Raw genomic sequence first — 25,241 nt, forward strand, 5'->3', positions numbered from 1 at the left:
TAGTTTTGATGGTTGATTAATGAATTTTTTTTGTTGATAAAAAAAATATGAAGGACTACAAATAATTTATTTTCTCTTATATTGATCTATAAAATTTATTTTCCTCTTGAATTTTATTGCGTGTAGCAAATTAAAATTCCTATAATAGCAATATTTATTAAAAATGTGTCCCTTCTATAATTCTATTTTGTATTGTTTAACTTTTTTAGTAGTATATATTAATATAGAGCAATTTGAGAGTTCAAATAAAAAAATACATGCATATATAAATAATAATATTTAATAATAAATTTTGATAATATGTACAAGATGATTCTTATAACTAATGTATGTAACATCAATAAATTCAATTTCAATTTACTTTAGTTAGTTAAATAAACATTCATACTAAATCAAGTTTGTGGCTAATATAACAGTATCTGAACTAAGCATGTGACCATTAACCATTTTGGTCGACAAAACTATCCAAACCCTAATAATAATGGTCCCACCACGTGTTGTGTGGTGTAGTGGTAGGGTTACCTTTATTGGCATCCTCTCTTGCTTGGGTCAAGAGTTCCAAACCCACCCGAGCCTCTTTTGAAAGGGATTAAAAAAAGGCTTGATTCTTGCTGTATTTGTGTGATGAGAACCCTTTTGAAGTGACTACTGGTGACTCAATTAAGGTAGATTGAGGTATAAGACTCCTATAATTAACACATGATCTGACCAAGATTGCCAAAAATGATCGAAAGAGTAGAGAAGAGATATATACCACATGATCTCCTTATTTCAGTTTTTAAAAAAAACAATAATGGTCCCAAAAATAGCAAGGACCAAAACACTATGAGAGGTCTACATGCGATGATGATGACATGATTTTCCCTTGAAAGACTTTGTTGCCACAATTTGTACATTCACATCACCTAAAACTTCAACAAAAACAATATATCATGTATATAATTAATTTATTAATTAAATTCAATAAGTCGAATTGTATAATAAAATAATAAAGGGTAATTTTACAGTATGTAAATAACTAATATTTGTTTCGGTATTTAATTTTCTTTTAATAATCTAATTTTTTATCATAATTGTGTACATTGTATTATTATTTAAGATCAAGTACTCATAAATTTTCAAAAAACTCTTAACAATAATTTACAATATCTAAAATAAAATTAAAATATTTGTATTATGTGAGTGATAACCAACAATATAATATAATAGTGAAACGGATAATAAAGAGTGTACCAAATAAGATAACTCTTTCTGATATACTATAAATCTTTCTTATAATAATATTATATTTATTCTACAATAATATGCAAAATTTGTTTCTAATTACTTGTACATATTCTCTAAACAAACACTTTTTTCTTTGTCAAATACATTCATAGAAGAAGAATAGTGAAGACATTTTTTTTTAAAATAAAATATGTATAAATAATCTTTATTTGAAAATGTTGTATATTTAAGTTAATGATTAATGCTATGTTTGTTTTGTTAAAAAATCAATGCATATGGTATGTTTGATTTGTTTTAAGCTGTAGAAGAAACACTTTCATTTCAGTCCAAAAATATACTTTTTTATAAGTTTGTTTTTGTCAAAATAATAATGAAAATATATTGTTTTGATCCCTTAATAATTTAAGGAACTACGTTTATCATTATGTTCTTAAAGAACAAAAACTAACTTTTAATTTAATTCGATTCCAAAAAAATAATACACTTTTTTGTTCATACTAAAAATTATTTTTGGAATTATCGTATACAATTTTTTTTAGAATGAAAAAATAAAATTCTGAAAGAATATTTTTATTGATTAAAATAATTAAAGTAAAAAATTAAATAAATTATTTGTTATTATATTTTGTATAAATATACCACTATTGACTTAATAATGATGGCATAATTTTCATAGACCTCCATACTGAAGTAAAATCGGCTATCTATTGTTGTGATATAGGTCAACAGGAAGTACACCGAGTAAAAGATATGACTTCGTCAGGAGTAATATGTCGTTTAAGTATTTATGCATTCTCATTTGTATGAAAGGGTTATCTCATGCTGAACGTGAAGGCCTTATAGAGAAGATGGTAGCACGAATCATAATATGGAGTTCATCCCACCTATCATATACAGGTCAAATTACTTTGATTAACTCAGTGTTGATTTTTATTCATTTTTATTGGGCGCAAATCAAGCTATTCCCCAAGAGGGTATTGAAGCAAATAAATGTAATGCCGTCTTTTCTCTAGAAAGAAATGACTGATTTTGGTGATTCGAAGGATTTATGTAAGTCTTGCAAGGAATGGGGTTTAGGTTTTAGGAAGTTATTGGAATGGACACTATAAAAAAATTATTAATTTTAGTGATAATTTTTTAGTCACAGTATAAATTTTTTGTAATTAAATGTGACTTTTAATCGCAACAAAAATTTACTTGTAACTAAAATATAGTGTTTAGATACAGGTTGTCACTAATTTAGTTTTAGTTACAACAAGTATTGTGACTAATAACACATTTAGCCACAACGAATTGTAATTTTTGTGACTAATGTCTTTAGTCACAGACCTTTTAGTCATAGCATAAGAATGATAATTTATAATTAGTCACAATTTTTTTAAATCAAAACTTTTGTTAAAAGTAAAACCTTTTGTAGTGGGAATCAATCGGTGCTTAACAAATATGTTTAAGTAGTAGCTACTAAACAATATACATTATGAATTAAGTGAGTGCATAATATATACATCAAATTAAAGGAGAAAATTGGTAGGATTACAAAGTTAACTCATAAAGTAGTTATATATTGGCACCAAACTGTGCAAATGAAGGAGAAATTTAATTAATTAAATTCTTAATCTCCAACAGTTTTCGATGTGTAAATATACAATGAAAAAAAATATGAAATTATAGTTCATGAATACAAGAAGCTATGAATAAATTGGTATAAACTAAAACAGTTCACTTATTTGTTAAGGTTATATTTTTTTTATTATACGAAATTAATTTATTTGAATAAATTGGTATAAAAATATTTAAAAAACAAAGAATAATTAATGAAAGCATATGAACAAAGAGTATATTACAATTATTATTGCCCCTACTGGTGGCCGGCAGTGTACCTAAAATTAACCATTCATCATTTTTTTTTGTTTGTAGAATATAAAAATAGATATGTCTTCTTTTTATCAGAAAAAAATATAAATAAGCACTTATTGTATTTCATTGGTTCCAAACTTCTCTGTGTCTGCAATAATATATTCTTATTTAAAGAAATAAATAGTTTATTATTAATATCTTAATCACTTGTACCAAATATAATAATTAAAAGGTAGATAAATAGAATTAAACTATATATATATATATAGGCAGCCGATTTTGTGCCCAAATGTGCAAAACACGGATTGGAATCCGTGTACGGCAGGTAGGTCACACGTTAGAATAGTTATAATTTTTAATTATTTAATTAAGTTGGCAACCGGTTATTCTAGGTTTGGTAACCGGTTGTAAATTTGTATTTTTAATTAAAAAATAAAAAGGTACAATTTAATTACTGTTCACGTCAGTTAAAGTAAAAAAAAGTACAACAGCTTTACTGTTCGTGGCAGTTAATTGTACAAATATACTGTAGGCAGTGGGTCCATGTTGTCGGAGTGGGGTTATTTTGGTATTTTACATCATGTATGTAATTTTGGAATTGTAGTTGAGTACATAATATCACGTACCGAGTACATTAATTGTTTATGCATGCTGTTTAGTAAAATTAGTGTACAAAATATCACGTACCGAGTACAATATATCACGTACAGAGTACATTCATTTTTGTTTCGTAGTACATTGTTAAGAATAATTTGTTATAAATTATGAAATTATGTGTTGGTATATATTGAGTTTTACGTTGGTGTATTATTTTTATTTTTATTATTGTGTATAAAAAAAATTAATTACTATGGAAATTTTTGACCTTATAAGATTGAATTTTCTTGGGTAAAATAATTTATTTGTTCATTAATTATAAATTTGAGATTTGTTGAGATAAATACCTTAAACACGGCAAACATAACATGAAGTATATAAATGTAGAGTTTTTGAAGCAATAACTAGAGTCATAAACCTTAAAACATCAACGGTTAAAAATAGCTAGTTATATATATGAATGACCATAGTATGATTCTTGTGTGGAGGAAGGCGGTTCAGGGAAATACGCGTTGGAGTGTTCATTGAATGAGTCAGTTATTGGTTGATTGTGTGCTGACTGTTGCCCCTGAGATCCAGTATTCTGCTGACGGTTTGGGCACCGCCGATAATCATGGCCTGATGAGCGACAAATGCGACAATGTCTTGAGTTTCTTGGGATCTGCTCCCCGTTCGGTCCTTCCCTTGGATTTCCCGTACCCTTTGTTCTCACAACTTCAGGGTCTTTAATAATGTTGGGGTTGTTACGATATCTTCCAGGTTGTGGCGTCTGTCCTTCTGGATTGGAACTCATCTCAAATTCTTCCTTGAACATTAGAGTTAGCCGTTCAATCTCTTCCTTTGCACGCGTGTACGAATCCTCTGTTTTTGCTGCATAGAAAGTCAAGTTATAAGTTAATGAGCTGAGAGATCCAAACCTAGCCATCTCATAAATGTGTTGTTGTTCTTGGGCCGGGGGGTTAAAATGTAGGTGGAGATTTGTCTTCGCGGATTTGCTCCATCGCTTCATGAGAAGAGTATTAGGTATTCTTCTGATGTTTAATCTTTTCATTGTAGCCCATAAATGTCTACAAGGGTACCCCTGACTTTCATATAGCATGCAGCTACAGTGTAGTGCTCGTTGGCCTTCACAGTAATGAACTCGGTATCGGACTTCCGGATGCTGAAACTTTCCAATGGTGTATATCTGCCACTCTCCTTCTTGCTCATGACTTATGACAAAATAATTATTCTCTAAATCAAGCTGCTCAGCAACCTTGTGGTACATAGTTCTTGTGTAGAATTCAGCACATTGGTCGTAGTACGTGGTCAAGCATGTAGGATTAGGTGGGTGAGGTCGAGTGCATCTGCTTTTGAAGTCATTTGCAGTCTCGTTGTGTACGAGCTTTGAGGCTTGTCATATCTATGGTTGTTACGAATTCACGCAAGCAATAATTCTTCTCTAAAAATTTTTTTAGGGCTGAGTTGATCGATTCGCAACGTTGTGTGGTTCTCATTCCTGCAACGAATGAACCCCTTAAATAAGTTTCTGCCCACTGTTTTCTTGTGTCGAATGTTGTTTGGCACCATTCATTATCTGTTAGTTGTTGGGTTTCGACGACGTCTAACCATCTTGCTTCGAAATCCTCCTCCTCGTAGTAGTTGTACATTAGATCTTTAAATATTTTCAAGAAGATCGGATCTTTAACCTTTTTGGAAGCATTTGTATTGAGATGCCAAGCACATAGACGGTGTGTCACATCAGGCATGTGTTCCATGATGGCCTGTTTCATGGCCACATCTTGGTCAGTAACTACAACATTTGGCTTCTTATCTCCATGGCATTCGAGAAATTTTTGAAGTAGCCAACGATAGGATGGAAGCTTCTCGTGGAGGAGTAGAGCGAACCCGAAGATGCATGTGTTGAAATGGTGGTTTACGCCAATGAGAACAGTGAGAGGCTTATTGTACTCATTTGTCATGTAGGTGGTATCAAACCCTAGTACATCCCCAAAAGCCACATAGTCGACACGTGAGTTTCCATCTGCCCAAAATAAGTTAGCCAATCGATTCTCCTCGTCCACCTGATATACAACGAAGAAATTTGGATCCCTCTCTGCGAGATAATCAAGAAATCCCAACGCTCCTTCCGAGTCCGTCTCTATCTTTTCTTCTCGCTTGGCACCAGCAACCCTGTTGTAGACATCTCGAAGTTGACATGGCATTCTCTCGTAACCTCCACTTTGCAAAGCAACATGAGACATTATGTTGGCAGTTTTAATTCCAACTGAGTTCATCGACCTAACTTGGGCAAGCAAGCCATCGGACACTACTCGGTATGATCTCAAAAATTGTACCTCACTTGATGAAGCGAGGTCGTGATTGTGTATTGTGCTGAACTCTTTGCATTTCCAAGTGTTAGACGGTTGTGTGAGTAAAATACGTAATGCTGCCTGACATCCGGTTCTAGTGACATCATGAGGTCTCTTTTTTCTTTGTGTTTCCGTTATTGTGATTCTTTTGTAACCCTCGGAACAACAAACCCACCTGCGCATTACGATGACTCCGTGAGAACGTCGTACATCATCTTTTCTTGTGCCGAAACCCATCCGTTTCGCATACATTTCGTAGAATGCTTCCCATTTTCCCAGTTTGTCGAGACTCTTGCCTAGGACGTCACATATTTGAATCTCATTCACTGGTTTTGTGATGTTTAGCTCTGCTGTTATGCTTTCCCATTCGTAGGTTTGTTCCTCATTCATGTTCTCTGCTTGAGACTCGGCCTCCATATTGTATCTGTTTGAATTAACAAATTAAATGATAAAGTTAATAGGTAAGGAATGGTTTTCGAGAAAGATAAAAAAAAAGGACTTACTGATAAGTAACCAATTGTTCCTTCGACGTTAATGTACTGGAGTGGAGTTACAGTGTTTGATTGTTATTGATATCCAAGAATTAGAGATGAAGAGTAAGGGAAAGATAGTGGTGAGTCGATTTAAATTAGATTTTATGAGATTGAATGCCTCAGATTGTAGAGTAATATGGGTTGGTGATCACATTTAAGTGTGTTGGGCTGATATTAATGGGCCTTTCAAATATTGGAAACTCTATTCCACTCTCTTCGTACTTTTGAACAGTAAAATAGTACTATTACATTTACTTTTGAATAAATTAATTGGAAAATAATGTTATTGTATGATTTTTGGGTTTAGATATTTTGTTGAGTTGTATGGGTTGGTGGTAACATTTAAAATTGTTGGGCTTATATGAATGGGCCTTTACCAACCTTTTTTAATGAATTAAACCACTTCGTACGTCAGGATAAAAGTAATAGTACATTTTTGTATTTGTGGAGAATAAAGATTGAAAAGTAAGGATATTTTTTTTTGTATGAATTGATGACATTTTTTAGTAGAATGGGTAGTTTCTCCCATTTATATATGTTGGGCATTTATATATGTTGGGCTGATATTAATGGGCCCTTCACCTACATCTTCTTATGAATTAAACCGTCGTTGTACGTTAGAACAGTACCGTAGTACATTAGGTTTTCTGGGAAAACGGGATTGATGAATAATGTTGACATTTGACCATACTACGTGCGCCTACACGTGTATTTAACTGTGTAATTCAGAAATTTAACCACCCCTTTTTTGACACATCAGATGTGCCCAATGGAGTACATCCCAATAGAGTACAGCTAACTAAAAAACGTACTATAGGGTTATTCTCCACGACTTATATAACACACTTGAGACGTTTTCCAATCCAGCCTCAAGTTTATAGAGAAATTAACTTGTAATTTAGTTATTAGCATTACATATATCAAGTATGAGTTCAGGTCCACACTGGGTTATTTTCAATGGACCAAATGAAGGTATCTATAGTAGGTACGAAGACGCTGTAAGCAAAAACACTAATTCTGATGCGTCCATAAAAATAATTCGTTATGAATCTTTCATAGAAGCTTTCTCTGCTTTATGTCTACATGGAGAGACGGGACAATGCTTCAATGGGCAGCAAGTTAGAGAACTTTGCTGTGTTAATGAGTTTCCCTGCATGTGGGATTCTGATGATGATAATGATGAAGAGGCTATCCTTAATTCTGTTTCCTCACTGTTTGATGAGGGTGAATGCTCTGGTGCAAATAAATCACCCGAACAGGACAACGTGAAAGATTCGACTGACAAAGGTGAGGACCGAAATGGAGATGATATAGAAGTTGGGGACAAAGAAGGAGTGGATACTTCTCCAAAAAACAGTAAATGATGCTTTGTGTTAGTGTCCAAGTTATGTTATTTTATATTTTGATGCTATAATGTACTATCAGTATTTGTTATGAAATCTGTACTTCGGTTTATTTTGCAGTATTAATGTCACTTTCCTCATTAATTAATTGTGGAATTAAAAGTGAAGTGAATCATTGTGAAATCACAACTGCAAACAGAAAGAAAATAGACTTAAAATAATATTGTAGAGTTGCATACAACTATATATATAATGGAGGTAAGTTCTTCAATCTCATTAAATGGCCTAACAAAAAGTTGATAGAACGGCCATATGAGATGAGTTGTAACAAAAGTACACTATATATATATATAAAATACCACGATTGAAACCGAACGGATGTTCAATCAAGTTCTATAACTTGAGGGAACTTCCGTTGAGACGGAGGGCTATTGTCTCTGAACGGGGACTTTGGTCGTGAAGGAGTTTCTCTTGGAGTAGTGATTGGTGATTCTTGTTTTACATGAAGTGGGTAGTGGGGTATGGACACCTCGGTGTAGTCGAGAATGTCATCCATGGTACCCTCTAATTTTTGTCTTGAAGTGTTGGCTTCTTGCATGAAGTGGGCTGTATGGTACAGGTGTTCCGCCAGTTTGTACGACTCCTGCTTGGCCTCCGTGGCTCGTGAATGAGCCTTCCTTATCAGCTTTTCGTGTTCGTGGAGAACAGACTCCAGCCTTGCACAGTTTGGACATCCTGACATGGAGGCTGAACGGAGTCTTGGACTCCGTGACGGTGTACCTACGGGTCTTGTGGAAGAGAAAGGATGCGGTGGGGATTTTGGAGGACTTGTTTCAAAAGGGTTGAAGTTTTGGTAAGGGTCCATTTGATTTAGGAAATAGTAAAACGGGGTTTCAAAATAAATGCTTAGTTTGTATAACCTAACCTTTACTTATATAGTGGTTTGGTGGGTTGATGTACACGTAATTCGGTTCATGTAATTTAATAATGGATTTTTTTTTCCCAATTAAACCATTTAATAGTTAATAAATTTTGACAATGGTAATATCCACTTACGACAATCTCAAAAATCCCAATTTACCCATTTAGTTAACCAATTTTAATAGAAGGAGAAGGTGAATCAAATCCAAACAAAATCTAAGTAATATAAAAAAAGTACTATGTGATGTGACATTTTTCTATTTAAAAGAATAGTACGTACGGTTTTTTGATTTAAATAATAATTTCCAGAATTGAAGTAAAAAAAAAATGTCACATCACCATCTTGAAATAATAAGTACATGGTTTAAATGGTGAAATAAAAAATGTGATATGACATCCACTCATTTCAGTAGTCAATAATTTATTAACATTTCACATCATAATCGTTGTTGGGACCACTACCATAGTTAATTAACTTAGTTTTGGTAATTTTGTTGGGTAATACTATCATAGGGACTACTATCGTATTAAAGCTGACCTAATTCATTTGTCCAAATTTTAATAACAAAAATGTGATATTAGTATATTACAGCCCAACAAATATTAAATCTCCTTAAGTAATATACCTAGGTTTCGTGTTTGCATATAGTATCTTAATTAACTCAAATCAGGGAATCCCATGAGATCTGCATGTACTGAGTTTGATTTGACGTTACACTGTGACATCTCTGACGTACGTTATTTAAAGCATATGAAATATTCCATTTAACGTCAGTGAGTACACTGTGGGACGTAGACAGAAAATTAAATATTGATAAGACAACAATTGGTTTTTTTAGTGAGTATGTAGAAATTAAAATTAGAGGAAATAGTCCATACTTGGCTAAGAAGATTACAATATTTGGACAATTTTGAAATAATTCCCAACAATATAAGAATGTGGACTATTAAGAATGGGTAGTACTCCAAATTTAGTACAACTCCTAAATAGGAAATGCTTGAAACTGTATTAAAATAAGTATTTTACGAATAAATATGTACGAAATTATAGTTTACATTTCACAACAACTTCTAATTATCTCATTAAATTCAAATATTGAGTAAACATAATTGCACCATACTGTATTTACGGTGTGAAGTACTGTGCACATATATTGATGTACGTTATTTTCAAACTTGAACTTATTGAGATATGGGAGATCCAAATTGCCGTACATTGAAATACGTCCCAAATATATTTGCTAATTAATTTGTGGGAACCACATTACAATTTTTCACATCTTGATTTAAACATTACAAATTTCCAATATTAAAAGTGAACACCCAACTACCATTACCATGAAGATGTTATGAATCCGTGTTGGTAAAATTAATATTAAATATTTTCATTTAAAACCTGATTTGACTAGACTGTACACCCTATCAATCAAGATGACTTTGTCAATGCATTGGAAAAAGACATTTGGAAAATCCAACCCAAATGGTGAAGTGAGTTCAAATTTCAAATGAAATAATATTTAAAAATAATAATTAATAATTTCAAAGGTATTACTAATTACTTGATAGTAATTATATGTCATTATTTCACTAATTTTGTACCATTAATCCGTATAAGGTCACAACATTAGGGTGTACCATCTACTTTGAAAACCCTAGCTCATCCACTTATTTTATTATGGAATTATTTTTTAAAATCTGACATTGCAAGTGTTGTTCGTAACTTATTGGAAATAGTGAAACTCAATGGCACATATTGGGTCAACATAGTTCCATTCCAAATAAAATTTAAGTTTACAGTTACAAAGACATACACAATAGAACAGAATTTGTACATAACTTAGTTGTATCCCAAAATAAATTAATTAGGATGTTTTTTACACTGAAAAATGTAGGTTGTATTGAGATATACTATAATATCGGATACTATTATCACATGATGCTTTATCGACTCAAGACTTTAGTTTTCCACCCCGCGTGTCGATTTTGGTCCGAGGTTTGGCGCACCGACGGCTGTATCAAATATGATAACACTCATCCCCCGATGGCCTTGTGGACTACGGGAGGTTGGGTAGGTTCGGTTGGATGGGAGATTTGGCGGCGTCTCAAGTAGTTCCCTCCAGCCTAATCCACCAGTCCGAACCCTTCGTCAACATTACCTGAATATACATGTAGCACGTACATAAAATTTCTAAGAATCAATTTGTAATAATATAATATTGAAAAAAATAGACAAAAATAGTTGAGTTATTACCCAGATTTATTATGAGATGATTGATTGAATTGCTGAAATTTCCTTAATGCATCTACAACACACGGTTGTATTGCATACCAATCCTTCTGTTTACACATCTTCACTTCGGTGCAACAACAATACATAATTTATTTTTTCATATATTATCCCTACACATATGTGTACAGGAAGGGAGTGAGTTCTCTAGGAAAGAGAACAATACTAAATTGAGGTGTGAAGGAGTAAGGACAGGTAGAGGGGTATATATAGTACTTGTGGATGTGATTGTGTTGTGTAGTCTTTTCAAAAATTAAAAAATAATAATTAATACAAACTGGTATGGCTAAAGATGGGGTGATATGACACCAATACAAACCTGATTTTGTCAATGCATTGAAAACCGTTACTTCAACATACCCAACCAACTAATAAATTTTCCTTGGAAGACGTAATTTGAACCAACCTATTGACCGGTTTTGTTATGGTTTGGTTCAGTTTGTACGTGTAAGAAATTAGTACAATTTGTGAGAAAAAAAGTTGTTATTAGTTTGTATTGGAATTCTAATTTCCAATAATCAGTTGACATGTGTAGGATGTATTACCTTCTTTAATAAAATAAAAAATACTTATTTAAATATACTAACCTTTGAAGTCAATATGAATGAAAATAATGTGTGTCATTTAAATATACATTTTGAATTTTGACTGGGTTAATATCAATGAAACTTAATTTTTGTCTTATGTTAATAAAATCTCCTACAGTACATATGATGTGACATATAACTATGTAAAACTCAGCCAAGTACGTTTTTACAATAAAATAATAATTTCAACACTTAAAGTAAACAACAAATCCTACAAAACCCTAAAAAACGATTTTAAATAAATGAGGAAGACCTTTTTTGTATTTTAAAATAATAAACATTTTAGTAATATTTTCCCATCAATCCATATACGGTCAAATCAGTAGGTTGTACATGAGGAAGCAATTTGACCTAAGACTGTAAAAAACGCTGACATTCGCCTCCCGCATATCTTTTCTTCAAGAGTCTGGCGCACCGTTGTGTCAAATATTATAACACTCATTCCTCGGTCACCTTGTCCACTCGGGAGGTTAAGGTTCGGTAGGATGACATATTTGGGTGGCCGTTTTGGAAGTAGTTCCCTCCACCCTAGTCCACCCATCCCAAACCTTCGTCAACATTTCCTGAATACACATGTACCACATACATAAAATTTTTAAGAAACAATTTGTAATAATATAATATTGAAATAAATAGACATAAAGAGTTGAGTTATTACCAAAATTTGTTATGAGATGATTGATTGAATTGCTGAAATTCCCTTGATGCACCTACAACACACGGTTGCAGTGCATACCAATCCTTCTGTTTACACATCTTCACTTTGGTGCAACAACAATACATAATTTATTTTTTTAATATATTATACACACGTCTACATATAGGGAGTGAGTTGTCTAGGATAGAAAACAATACGAAATTGTGAAGGAGTAAGGAGAGGTAGAGGGGTATATATAGTACTTGTGGATGTGATTGTTGAGTGTAGTCTTGACAAAAATTTAAAAATAATAATTAATAATATAACCCTAGGTACGGCTACAAATAACCTAAAGCTATTTATTTGACTTTTTCAATCCCTTGAAAAACGTAGTATCAACAAACCCAACCCCCTACTAACTTCTCCTTGGAAGACGTAATTGGAACCAATATGCATGCTCGGTCACAACATTGAATTGGTTCACTGTGCTAAACAAAAATTATGTATTTAAATAAGGTAAATGTTGCTCCCATTGTTATCACATGTAGCAACAAATATCCTAATATTATGTCCAAATAAACATGTGTGGCCAAATGAATAAGAAATTAAATTAGGATGTTTACTAATAATGAAAACTCAATATTTATTTAAATACGATTTTAATATTTCATTAAAATATTATTCGTTGGAGTAAATATTGCAATAATTTTTGTAAGATTACATTAACGTATCAATCGTTGGAATCAAGATTACAATATTTTTTTGAATACTATATAAATATAGATATTTAATAACAAAACTGTTTAATGTTATGAATACAATAGTAGTTTAAGACAAGAAGTGACTCTAGTAATAAAATCAGGAGAATAGTGAATCCGGTACGCTTCATGATGAACTGAGTACACACTCAGCCCAAACAACCTAAATTCATAGTGCGACTTCTGCCATACTGCATCGGTGTCACTCTGTACAACCCTAGGTCGAACTTGATTCGGTGAGTTCGTTAGAAGAGGAGTGACTCCGGTACCCAACAGCAAACTTCACTACATACTGTGTCACCACGCATGTAAACACCGCGAGTGACAACGTCAGTACTGCCGCTCATTAGAACCCTAGCCCGAGAGGACGTTCAGTGAGTTCCTCGTGAGGATAGTGACTCCGGTACACGAATGGTGACACGAGTACTTACTGTGTGTCACATTAAGCAAAAAACACCCCAGTAACAGTGGGAGTGCTACGAACGGTGGACTCCCGCTCATTAGAACCCTAGCCCGAGAGGATGTTCAGTTAGTTCGTCCTGAGGATAGTGACTCCGGTACACCAATGCTAACCTGAGTACTTACTGTGTGTCACATTAACCAAAAAACACCCCAGTAACAGTGTGAGTGCTACGAACGGTTGACTCCCGCTCATTAGAACCCTAGCCCGAGAGGATGTTCAGTTAGTTCGTCGTGAGGATAGTGACTCCGGTACACCAATGCTAACCTGAGTACTTACTGTGTGTCACATTAACCAAAAAACACCCCCAGTAACAGTGCGAGTGCTACGAACGGTAGACTCCCGCTCATTAGAACCCTAGCCCGAGAGGATGTTCAGTTAGTTCGTCCTGAGGATAGTGACTCCGGTACACCAATGCTAACCTGAGTACTTACTGTGTGTCACATTAACCAAAAAACACCCCAGTAACAGTGTGAGTGCTACGAACGGTTGACTCCCGCTCATTAGAACCCTAGCCCGAGAGGATGTTCAGTTAGTTCGTCGTGAGGATAGTGACTCCGGTACACCAATGCTAACACAGTACTTACTGTGTGTCACATTAAGCAAAAAACACCCCAGTAACAGTGGGAGTGCTACGAACGGTAGACTCCCGCTCATTAGAACCCTAGCCCGAGAGGATGTTCAGTTAGTTCGTCCTGAGGATAGTGACTCTGCTACACCAATGCTAACCTGAGTACTTACTGTGTGTCACATTAACCAGAAAACACCCCAGTAACAGTGTGAGTGCTACGAACGGTTGACTGCCGCTCATTAGAACCCTAGCCCGAGAGGATGTTCAGTTAGTTCGTCGTGAGGATAGTGACTCCGGTACACCAATGCTAACCTGAGTACTTACTGTGTGTCACATTAACCAAAAAACACCCCCAGTAACAGTGCGAGTGCTACGAACGGTAGACTCCCGCTCATTAGAACCCTAGCCCGAGAGGATGTTCAGTTAGTTCGTCCTGAGGATAGTGACTCCGGTACACCAATGCTAACCTGAGTACTTACTGTGTGTCACATTAACCAAAAAACACCCCAGTAACAGTGTGAGTGCTACGAACGGTGGACTCCCGCTCATTAGAACCCTAGCCCGAGAGGATGTTCAGTTAGTTCGTCGTGAGGATAGTGACTCCGGTACACCAATGCTAACCTGAGTACTTACTGTGTGTCACATTAACCAAAAAACACCCCAGTAACAGTGTGAGTGCTACGAACGGTTGACTCCCGCTCATTAGAACCCTAGCCCGAGAGGATGTTCAGTTAGTTCGTCGTGAGGATAGTGACTCCGGTACACCAAAGCTAACTTGACTACATACTGTGTGTCACATTAACCAAAAAACACCGCCTGTAACAATGTGAGTGCTATGAAAGGTTGACTGCCGTTCATTAGAACCCTAGCCCGAGAGGATGTTCAGTGAGTTCCTCGTGAGGATAGTGACTCCGGTACACGAATGGTGACACGAGTACTTACTGTGTGTCACATTAACCAAAAAACACCCCAGTAACAGTGTGAGTGCTACGAACGGTTGACTGCCGCTCATTAGAACCCTAGCCCGAGAGGACGTTCAGTGAGTTCCTCGTGAGGATAGTGACTCCGGTACACGAATGGTGACATGAGTACTTACTGTGTGTCAGAGATACTGATAGTAACAGGATTTTCATTGTTACCATAACGAACCCCCCGTGAAAAATTATAAATTTTTAAAAAATATTCCAACATGTAATTTTCGGCTTCACGACAGAGATACTGAAAGTAACAGGATGTTCACTGTAGACAACACTATTTTTTTTTTTATATAATAATTATATAATATTAAAAAAAACTAAATAATTATAAAGAAATATTAATCAAGACTTTTTATAAATGTATTTGTTTGTATTTTTATATTTTTAAGTGTGGTAATAATATATTCGGGTGTTTGCAGTGTGGGTAGTGTAGTTTTTAACCCTTTTTTTTTAACCAATCCATACATGCGGTTTTTCCAATTTCTCAAACCGCAGTCGCACCGCGAAACTAAAAATCGCAGAACTCGCACTGCGGAAAATGGTGCGATGCGGTACTGTTTTTTCGATTTGGACTATTACCAATAATTAAACTATCACAAATACAACAAAACTTGAGCAACATTTGTCAAAAATTAAATTTCAATCAACGTAAATTAAAATATTGAATGTTTACTAATATTGGCATCCCTACTAATATTATTTAATGGATTTAACAAATATTTAGTAGTGTAATATGGGACGTACACTGTTCACTTGATGGACCTTGTCAATTCACACAACACTAAAATATTATTTTAAAAGAAAGGACTGCTTGAGACATGACATGATACGCTTCCCAACGAAACAATCAGCCATGCCCTATTATGTTGTACGAATTAGGATTTGAAATTGGGGTTTATTTTGGCACCAAGATTTATAATGTTAGAAAATTTTTAAAAAAAATTCATTTTCCCACCACTAACTCATTTGGAACAGCCTATATATAAACAGGTGCCCCCTTTCCTTGTGAGTAACACACATTATCTCCACCATAGTTAGAAAAAAAAAAAATTTGTACACCTCACTCACAAATTATAGTACATCGCACATGGTGGCTGGTGGTGGAGAAGACTCATGCGGGTTCGATGGGGGTGGTCCGCCTTGGAGAAATTCACTTCAGGGACACCCCCATTGCTACTGTGGTGATCTAGCTTATGTTTGGACTTCTAGTAGTAGAGCAAATCCTGGTCGTCGATTCTTCGGATGTCCACACTATGTAAGAGTTTTGTCTTTTTAGATTCAAAAGTACTTCTCATTTATGTTTTCTGTACTTAGGCAGCCATGATAAACTAATAGGGTTATTTTCAACTCAGGAGAACGATGAAAGTCGAGGATGTGATTACTTTTGTTGGATCGATAAATCACATGGTAAGAGAAGTACAGATGCTACACCTGGATTGCGGAACCAAATCAAGATTTTGGAAGAAGATAAGAAACGCAATGAGAATGTTATTAGAAAATTAATTTTTATCATTTTTATTTGCCTTCTCATCATTGTCCAACTTATATTGCGTTGAAGATATGGGTTGTCCCAAAATGCAAATGTTTTGTATATCTTATGTTCTCAAAACTTGTTTAACTTAATTGTGTAGAACTTAATAGATGCGTGTGGATGATGACGAAAATTTCATTTGGTATGAAGTACCCACTACGTTCTCAAAATTTTATGTTTTCTAAATTTTTAATTTCTGTAGCAAATTTCGTCAATGGGTTCAATGTGAAGTTGCAAAATTATATATTATTCACATCTTCGTATTTGTTATGTGAAGTAGCGCAATGAGAATGTTCTATATTCCATATTTTTCCTCATTACTATGTTATGAAAAACCAAATTTAAGGGGGCTATTGTTTATTTACATTTGGTTAGAGTAATGGGAGTTGATATGGTATGGTTTCAATCTTTTTTTTTAAATGTTCTCAAAACTCAGTTTAAAGTTGAATGAGTACAAAGATTTGGTAACTAACATCAAACAATTAACAAGTGACCTTTGTCGTTATTTGTAATGTTATAGTACATGTGTTTTGAAAATTCGGTTTAAGGAAAATTCGGTTTAAAGTTTAATGACTACAAAGATTTGGTAAGATTAGGCAAGTAACATGATTTCCTTCAAATAATTAGAAGAAGTCACCTCTTCACCAAAAAAACAAATAAAGAAAATTAAGAAGTCACCTTTGTTTTCTGGTTAAATAATTTCTGTGAAGTACAATCAACTACTTCTGAAGTATGGGTACATTGTAAGAGTTGTTACGGTATGAGTACAAAGATTTGCTAAGTATGGTTTAATATATTGTCAAAACTAAAATAAACACAAGTCTGTGAACATAATAACCAGTTCCAAACGTGAACTAATAAAAACAGATGTCTAAACCCAAAGGCTCCCAAATCCAAACTAAACAACACACAAATAACACAACCTATGCTCCCAAATCCAAACTACACAACACACTAATAACACGACCTATTAATAACACAACCTATTAATAACACAAGTGTTTTTCACACACTATTCACCATATGAAATCTTAGTCTTGGTAGACTGAAGCCTAGGGGAGGCTCTTGACGGGGGAAACATGTTTGCATTGCGAGACTTCGCTGTACTGAACCGAGGATCGCGTGGAGACTTTGACGGACTACGCAAAGGGGCCGAGGATGATGCAAATGAGCTGCCTTGTGCAGCCCTACGATCTTCAACCACTTTGGTACGAATTTCATTTTGTTCATCAGTTATGATCCTCGCAGCGATTTCCAAACGTGCCTCAACCGGGTGAAACTGTGCCACAATACAGAAACAAAAACAAAAACTTAGAAAATGTAATTAACTCTAATCAACTTGACAGTAAAACACCGAATAAAATTTAAATTACACAACGTTAATCTCAATCAAACTTGCGTAGTACATTCTGAAATATTTAAAAAGTGGTATACCTCATCAACTACTTCTTCCTCATTGGCCACAGCGTCCATGTACTTCATGACGTATACACCGCAATCTCGGTCATTGTCTTGTTGAGGAAGCCCGCGATCTTTCCTGTCAATTCTGAAATCCACGAAAGTCACATTCTTCGACCTATTCTCCTCAAACAAAAGGTCCAACGTCGACAACTGCAAACGTATACAATTAGTTAGATTCAATGAAGAATGAGTTATTCACATCAAACAATGAAACTTTGCAAGTTTACCATTTCTTTCGTAGCCTCCACACGATACTTCTCATTCATTGCGGTGTGTAGGGAGTCCATAAATGAGACAACCTTGGACTTCATATTTACTTCGGCACCAAACCAATGTGGTGCACCTTCTAGAGTCAACACCGGCACAAACATCTACAATTGAATAGAGGAACAATAAAGTCAAAAATAAATTGAAATTACAGACCATATAGATATTCGACACTACAATGACCAATATGCATCGCTAACATATCTCAGTTTTCAAAATTACAATTAAGAACGACCATGTGTATATGATGAAGTACCTTGACGCATTTTTCCAAGTTGTCTTCGTAAAACAGTTTTGACCACTCCCGGTCTTTCGCAATCCTCTTCACATTAAACGAACCGAGAGTTTTTTGCTGCAAAAGCATTGTTCATCTTGTCAAGTAACAGAAATTACAACCAAACTGAATTACAAAATTTAAAATAAGTTGTACAGCAAAGCAATTACCGAGATGCGAGTGGGCATGTACCAAACACGAGGTTGGTCAGGTAATCGACTATCACGTTCGTACTTGTTCATTAGTATAGAAAAACAGTCAATGATCTGCAACAAAATGAAATATGATTTACACATGTACAATAAATGATACATATTTAGTTAATACTTTGACACTTACGGATCCCTCAACTTCTCGCATCGGTCGCAACGATGCCATGCACCTCCTATCCACTTCAAACTTTCGAAATTTCGCAAGCACATATCTGATTCAATTGTAATCAATGTAACTGTTATTAAAAATTTGTACAAGTATATCATAATGAGAAATACGAAAATAACATTTACTTACCCCGGATCTAACGTGTTGCTAAAAATAAACTTGTAAAACCCATATTGGTTACGGGGGATCGCTTCCTTCGTCTTGAAAGGCCCGACAACAGTTCTGCCCGACTCAATGAATTGCTCGTACGCCTTATCGTTGAAGTCATCCTCAATTAAAGGCACATTCTCCGACTGTGTCTTCTTTGATTTGACGAGGGCTTTGCCTTTATTCCAGAAAGATGCCACTTCGACTATATCAAAGTCCTCATCGTCGAAGGTCTTATGTGCAGCACCTTCATCTTCAACAGATTTTGTAACAGATAGTGAAGGCGTACTTACAGAATCCACCACATTTTCGTCAGATAGACCAACAACATTAGTCTTCGAACGGACAGGGGACTTCAACGGTGACTCCTCCACGGCCTGGCTGCACTCCGCCTTCTTCCCCATTTCCGCAGCAGCATCCTCCTCCAACTCTCGGTCAATACCACCTACACCTTCTCCTTTGTCCATAAATTTCAAAGAAAATGATCTCAACTGAGACTTTAACTCATTCGAGATGTACTCCTTCAACTCGTTGATAGAGCTGACAAAGTGGTCACTGCTCTTTCTTCCTTCCGAGTCGGAGTAGTAGTTGGGCAGTATTACGAGATTCGAAGTGAGCGTTATCTGTTAAACATAACAAATTTAATTTTTCAAACCCAAAATAATTAATATCAACTGAAATCACATTACCACATTGTAACCAAAATTCGATGTACCTTGTCGCTGTTGGGACCCCCATTGTCTTTCACAAATTTGTAAGCGGACTTACATTGTTTACTACCCCAAAAATCAACGGGGAGCACTGTTCGGTCCACATATCCAAAGTTCCACTCCACGTGAGTCAAGTACACCAACTGTCACAAACAAACAATGTATTAGTAATACATTCGACTAATAAATGACAATATTATATTATAAACTGAATAAACACATTTACATAATTGAAAGATAACAAAATCAATGTACCTGGAGGAATAAGGTGCAGCCAGATACATTCTTCGTCGCCTTATTTCGGAATCTGAAAATTGAGTTCATCAGATACCTGAACCCCGCAGTCGCCCAGTTCTTGTGGCGAATGTCCCTGGTAACCCTAAGGGAGTGCAAGTACCCCGAAGTGATATCGACCCCCGTTTTCGGCGCAAGGACTGTCCCTATGACCACCAAAGAAAATTTAATCAGAAATAGGTACATGCTGCCTCAACGCACTCCAACAAAGATTTCTCCAACATTGTCAAGGACACGGTGTACTCGACAACGTTCAATATCTCCTCCAGATATCGAGTGTCACTATCACCCTCGGTGACTACAGGATCCCCTCCGTCGTCCACCCCCATAACATCTCCGAACATCGCGGCAGATAAGTGAATTTTCCTCCCATACAAATCCAGTATGCTAGTGGTTGGGTCAACATGTTTGATTAACCAACTCACTAGTCGGGTGTCAACGTATGGTGCATCCTCTCTGATGAATGATCCAAATCCAGCATTTTGGATCACATCTTTCTGCTCCAGGTTCAGGTTCTTGCAAATCCTCATTAAACGGTTGAAGGAGCATCGACCGTACACAGATGCTTCTTCACTTTCAGGAGCACCCTCTTCCTCATCCACCTCCACTTTCTTCCCCTTGGCATCAGCTGCCTTTGGTTTCCTCCCCCTTGTTTGCACCGCCTTCTTAGCGGGATTAGGGTTAGGGTCATAGCTTCTCCACTCAGACTTCTCCTCGTCGGTGAAACCTTTATATTGCACTTTCAATTTGTCGGTAGCCTGTAATATGAGGCAAACTTACATCAACTACAGAGTACATGGAAAGAATCTTAAAGTACGTCAAACAACCCTAGGTCAATTACGGACAATTGATATAAAAAAATTAAGTAACAGTTGACATCAAACCTCTTTCTCAGTTAATCCCTTCTCAGCTGCTCGAAGGGCTTTGTAGTTCGCATTGCTACATATGGACATAAATTCAATCAAATATATAATTAAATAAATGTTAAACATCAATCACACGAGTAAACAACTATCCATCATTCAAAACTTACAAGAAATTTCTCCAAGCAACCGCATTATCGTTCGGCTCGGGGGTGACATCCTTCTTTACGGGTTCATTTCCCCCTTTCCTTTTGCGTTTCCCAGCCATGTATGATGAACCTAACCAAATTAAAGATAAACAAATTTAAACAATAAGGACTACATATTTCAACAAATACACTATATAAAAAAAAATTGACCAAAACACAATGAAAATCGTGCATTGTAATCACCCAAAATCACATCAAATCAACTTAACCATTCGGCATTGGAAAAATTCAGATTTCAAACACACATTTCATGCTTCTTGCATGTTACACATTAAAGTACATTAAAATGATGTGAAACTCTTTTCAACTAAATGATTTCCACAACCAAAACAATGAACAAAACAAACCTTAACTACTAACTCCCATAACTAAAAAGTGGTACAAACGAGTTGGTACAATCCGTGAGAACCAAGAACATAAAGCACACACATGAATAGACAAAATTCCCCCAAACTTAACCAATCTGGGTACCTTGTACCTCTTAATTCATAATGAACAGAGTACAAAACCAGTTGGAAAACATTTAATATCAGAATTAACAAAACAATGCTTCACTACTAACTGTCGTAACCAATTTCAATAACTTCTCCAATAATTCATATACACAAAAAATCCAAACTGCCATAGTTTTTATCAATACTGTATCTCATTAACTCATGAATCTTGTGTCTAAACCATCCAATTTTTCAAAACAAATTCATAACAATAGTAAAATCTAAACTACAACTTCTAATTAAAGTACAACAATCACTCACAACAGATAACAAAAAACATCACATTTGGTAAGTAACAATCTGAACTAAAAAATTTAATACCATAGTTTCTTTACCTAACTAACCATTCCATTGTTTTCCTTACTTTCAAAAAAAAAATTTCGGTCAATATAGGGCAGCCCACGGTAAAACATTTGGGTAAAAAAAATACACACCAAAATGACCATACACGTGAATACAAAACACTTTCACAATAAAATTACCAAATTACCAATCAAAATTGATTTTCAAAAATAATTATTTTCCACCAACACTATACATACCAATGTTTACATTGCTTTTCTTTCTTTCATTACATTATTTTCTTAAAATTGTTTCACTGTATTAGGATTGTTAATCCTTCTGTTCATGATTCAAGAATCATGGCAGTGACAATGGTGAAAACAGAGAACGAAATCCAATCTTCAATAACTGAATATATTCACTATTATTGCATATATTCAGAGTACAATAGAAGAGTACTTTATATATTCATTACACACCATAACCAAAAAAAATTAAATGCAATCTTCACTAACTGAAAAATAACAACCACTTACAGTGATGAACAATCTCTAACAGACTCTGAACAAAGACCCCTAATACACAGGGAATAAATTAATCCAAAATACTTTCACAATAAAAAAAAACAAACAAAAACTGTACACACATGTAACTTCGATTTTCACCACTCTCAGAATAAAAATCTTGTTCACGAAGCAGATTTAAAGCATGTAGAAAAGATTAAAATTACTCAATAAACAAAAAATAGAACACAAAAACAAAATAAAATGCACATACACGGTTGAAGAACAACACTTCTCTTTACAAAAGTTTAAATCTTTCTTTAACAATGTTAGACAATTTTTCACATCCCCAAACTAAAGAACGAACAAACATGCAAAAGAAGAATAAAGTTGGTACATTCGGAGAAACTTACTTGTACACCAAGGTCGGAGACGGAGAACCAGAAAACGAAGTACAGTAACTCCGAACGTACTGCAGTTTCCTCCCCCAAATTTGAAAATAATTTTAATCACTACAAGAAAATGTGAAGAAGAAGAAGAAGGAACTGTGAAGAAGAAGAAGAAGGAAATGTGAAGAAGAAGAAGAAGAAGAAGAAGAAGAAGAAGAAGAAGAAGGCAATGTGAAGAAGAAGAAGAACGAAATCTGAAGAAGTGTGAAGAAGAACCAAATGTGCCCTAAATACCCCACGAACCCACTATTTAGTGACTTTTCAAAATTTCTAACTGTCACCCGTACATCAAACGTCACACCTCACACGTCAATCGCCAATCGGTGTCAGTTTTTCAAAAATTAATTAATTTAAAATACAAAAAACCAACCGGTTACCATTTTCCCCCCCCTAAATACCCCTACTTTAACCCCAGCCATTAGATCATGCCCCAATTTAATCCAACGGCTACAGTACAATCACGGATTGTATTCCCTGTTTTGGCATAACGGGACCAAATCCTGTCCCTATATATATATAACGTGTGAAATTTTTCATTTAACGGTATTAATCTTTTTATTTTTTTTGTAAACTTTAACAAAATATATTATTATTTAATATTTAATTTTATAATATTATATATATTTATAAATAAAAATTATATAAATTTTTTATATAAGAATATTTTAATATATTTTTTTAAGGATGTTTAATTTAAATTTAAATACATAAAATATTATATATATTTTTGACCACACAATACAAGAGTTTGTTCATAGACTATTCCATAATACTCCAAATTTGCTGCACTTAGTTTCCATAGAATGAATTCAACAATTATTGTAACATCTCCGCTTCAAATCTCCATTGGGCCTTTACACCTACGAAATAATGACTCTTATACACGAGTATGTCACTCTGGCTGCTTCATGGATTGATAACTGACTCTACAAACCAACACGAGTATTTTCAACGTGCTTTGTCCACACTCGCACGGTAGGTCACCCATCCTGAAATTACCCCAGGTCAAGCACGCTTGATTGTGGAGTTCTTTCGTGATGGGCTACCAAAAAACAAGATGCACCTTGTTGATATAGGTAGTACCAATCAATTCATTTAAGCCCACTTCAAATGTGTATTCCCATACCTACACAGTCTCAAAATCATCACACATGACCTTCCCTAGGCGATGTGGGATTGCACAGCTGACCTGGTATTTCCCCTTACGAATCACGAGACTACTGACTGTCACAATCACCCCCTTTACGGAGTCCGACGTTCTCATCGACCACACCTCTGGCTGGGTCATGGCTCTGATACCATTTGTAACGTCCTCGTTTCAAGCCTCCATTGGGCCCTTACACCCACGGAATAATGGCTCTTATACACGAGTATGTCACTCTGGCTGCTTTATTGATTGATGACTGACCCTACAAACTAACACAAGTGTTTCTATCGTGCTTTGTCCTCACTCGCACGCTTCTTGAGAAAACTTCCCAAGAGGTCACCCATCTTGAAATTACCCCAGGTCAAGCATGCTTAACCGTAGAGTTCTTTCGTGATGGGCTACCAGAAAACAAGATGCACCTTATTGATATAGGTAGTACCAATCAATCCATTTAAGCCATCTTCAAATATGTAGTCCCATACCTACACAGTCTCAAAATCATCACACATGACCTTCCCCAGGCGATGTGGGATTGCACATTTTACCCGGTATTTCTCCTTGCGGATCACGGAACTACTGACTGTCACAATCACCCCCCTTTATGGAGTTCGACGTCCTTGTCGACCACACCTCCAACTAGGTCATGGCTCTGATACCATTTGTAACGTCCACGCTTCAAGCCTCCATTGGGCCACAAAATAATGGCTCTTATATACGAGTATGTCACTATAGCTGGTTTATGGATTGATGACTGACCCTACAAACCAACACGAATATTTCCAGCATGCTTTGTCCTCACTCGCACGCTTTCTAGGAAAACTTCTCAGGAGGTCACCCATCTTAAAAATACCCCAGGTCAAGCACGCTTAACCTTGGAGTTCTTTCGTGATGGGCTACCAGAAAACAAGATGCACATTATTGATATAGGTAGTACCAATCAATCTATTTAAGCCCTCTTCAACTATGTAGTCTCATACCTACACAGTCTCAAAATCATCACACATGACCTTTTCTAGGCAATGTGGGATTGCACAACTTACCCAGTATTTCTCCTTACAGATCACGGGACTACTGACTGTCACAATTATGCAGATTTAATTCCTAAGTGAGATTTATTTTATTA

At 35.3% G+C, this 25,241-nt stretch overlaps 4 protein-coding genes across 4 annotated transcripts; 1 reads left to right on the top strand and 3 right to left on the bottom strand.

Moving 5' to 3' along the window:
* Positions 1 to 5,039: 5,039 nt before the first annotated feature.
* Positions 5,040 to 6,449, bottom strand: LOC133032225 (protein FAR1-RELATED SEQUENCE 5-like). Its single transcript, XM_061106099.1, has one exon. It carries the CDS (start codon positions 6,447 to 6,449, stop codon positions 5,040 to 5,042), a length of 1,410 nt encoding a protein of 469 aa, XP_060962082.1.
* A 9,619-nt stretch (positions 6,450 to 16,068) lies between these two features.
* LOC133032520 (uncharacterized) lies at positions 16,069 to 16,811 on the top strand. The gene is made up of 2 exons (XM_061106493.1): positions 16,069 to 16,361; positions 16,459 to 16,811. The coding sequence occupies exons 1-2, from the start codon at positions 16,194 to 16,196 to the stop codon at positions 16,660 to 16,662; spliced, it is 372 nt and encodes a 123-aa protein (XP_060962476.1). The 5' UTR covers positions 16,069 to 16,193; the 3' UTR covers positions 16,663 to 16,811.
* Positions 16,812 to 17,294: 483 nt separating this feature from the next.
* On the bottom strand, positions 17,295 to 20,340 carry LOC115718858 (uncharacterized). The gene is made up of 9 exons (XM_061105852.1): positions 20,133 to 20,340; positions 19,883 to 20,020; positions 19,150 to 19,790; positions 18,979 to 19,063; positions 18,810 to 18,905; positions 18,622 to 18,717; positions 18,326 to 18,469; positions 18,072 to 18,248; positions 17,295 to 17,916 (listed from the first exon to the last, which is right to left on the bottom strand). The coding sequence occupies exons 1-9, from the start codon at positions 20,199 to 20,201 to the stop codon at positions 17,650 to 17,652; spliced, it is 1,713 nt and encodes a 570-aa protein (XP_060961835.1). The 5' UTR covers positions 20,202 to 20,340; the 3' UTR covers positions 17,295 to 17,649.
* Position 20,341: 1 nt separating this feature from the next.
* LOC133032226 (uncharacterized) lies at positions 20,342 to 23,484 on the bottom strand. Its single transcript, XM_061106100.1, has 3 exons — positions 21,205 to 23,484; positions 21,056 to 21,110; positions 20,342 to 20,929 (listed from the first exon to the last, which is right to left on the bottom strand). The coding sequence occupies exons 1-3, from the start codon at positions 21,300 to 21,302 to the stop codon at positions 20,342 to 20,344; spliced, it is 741 nt and encodes a 246-aa protein (XP_060962083.1). The 5' UTR covers positions 21,303 to 23,484.
* Positions 23,485 to 25,241: the final 1,757 nt, after the last annotated feature.

The sequence above is a fragment of the Cannabis sativa genome, chromosome X (assembly GCF_029168945.1).
Source record: "Cannabis sativa cultivar Pink pepper isolate KNU-18-1 chromosome X, ASM2916894v1, whole genome shotgun sequence".
Taxonomy (NCBI): domain Eukaryota; kingdom Viridiplantae; phylum Streptophyta; class Magnoliopsida; order Rosales; family Cannabaceae; genus Cannabis; species Cannabis sativa.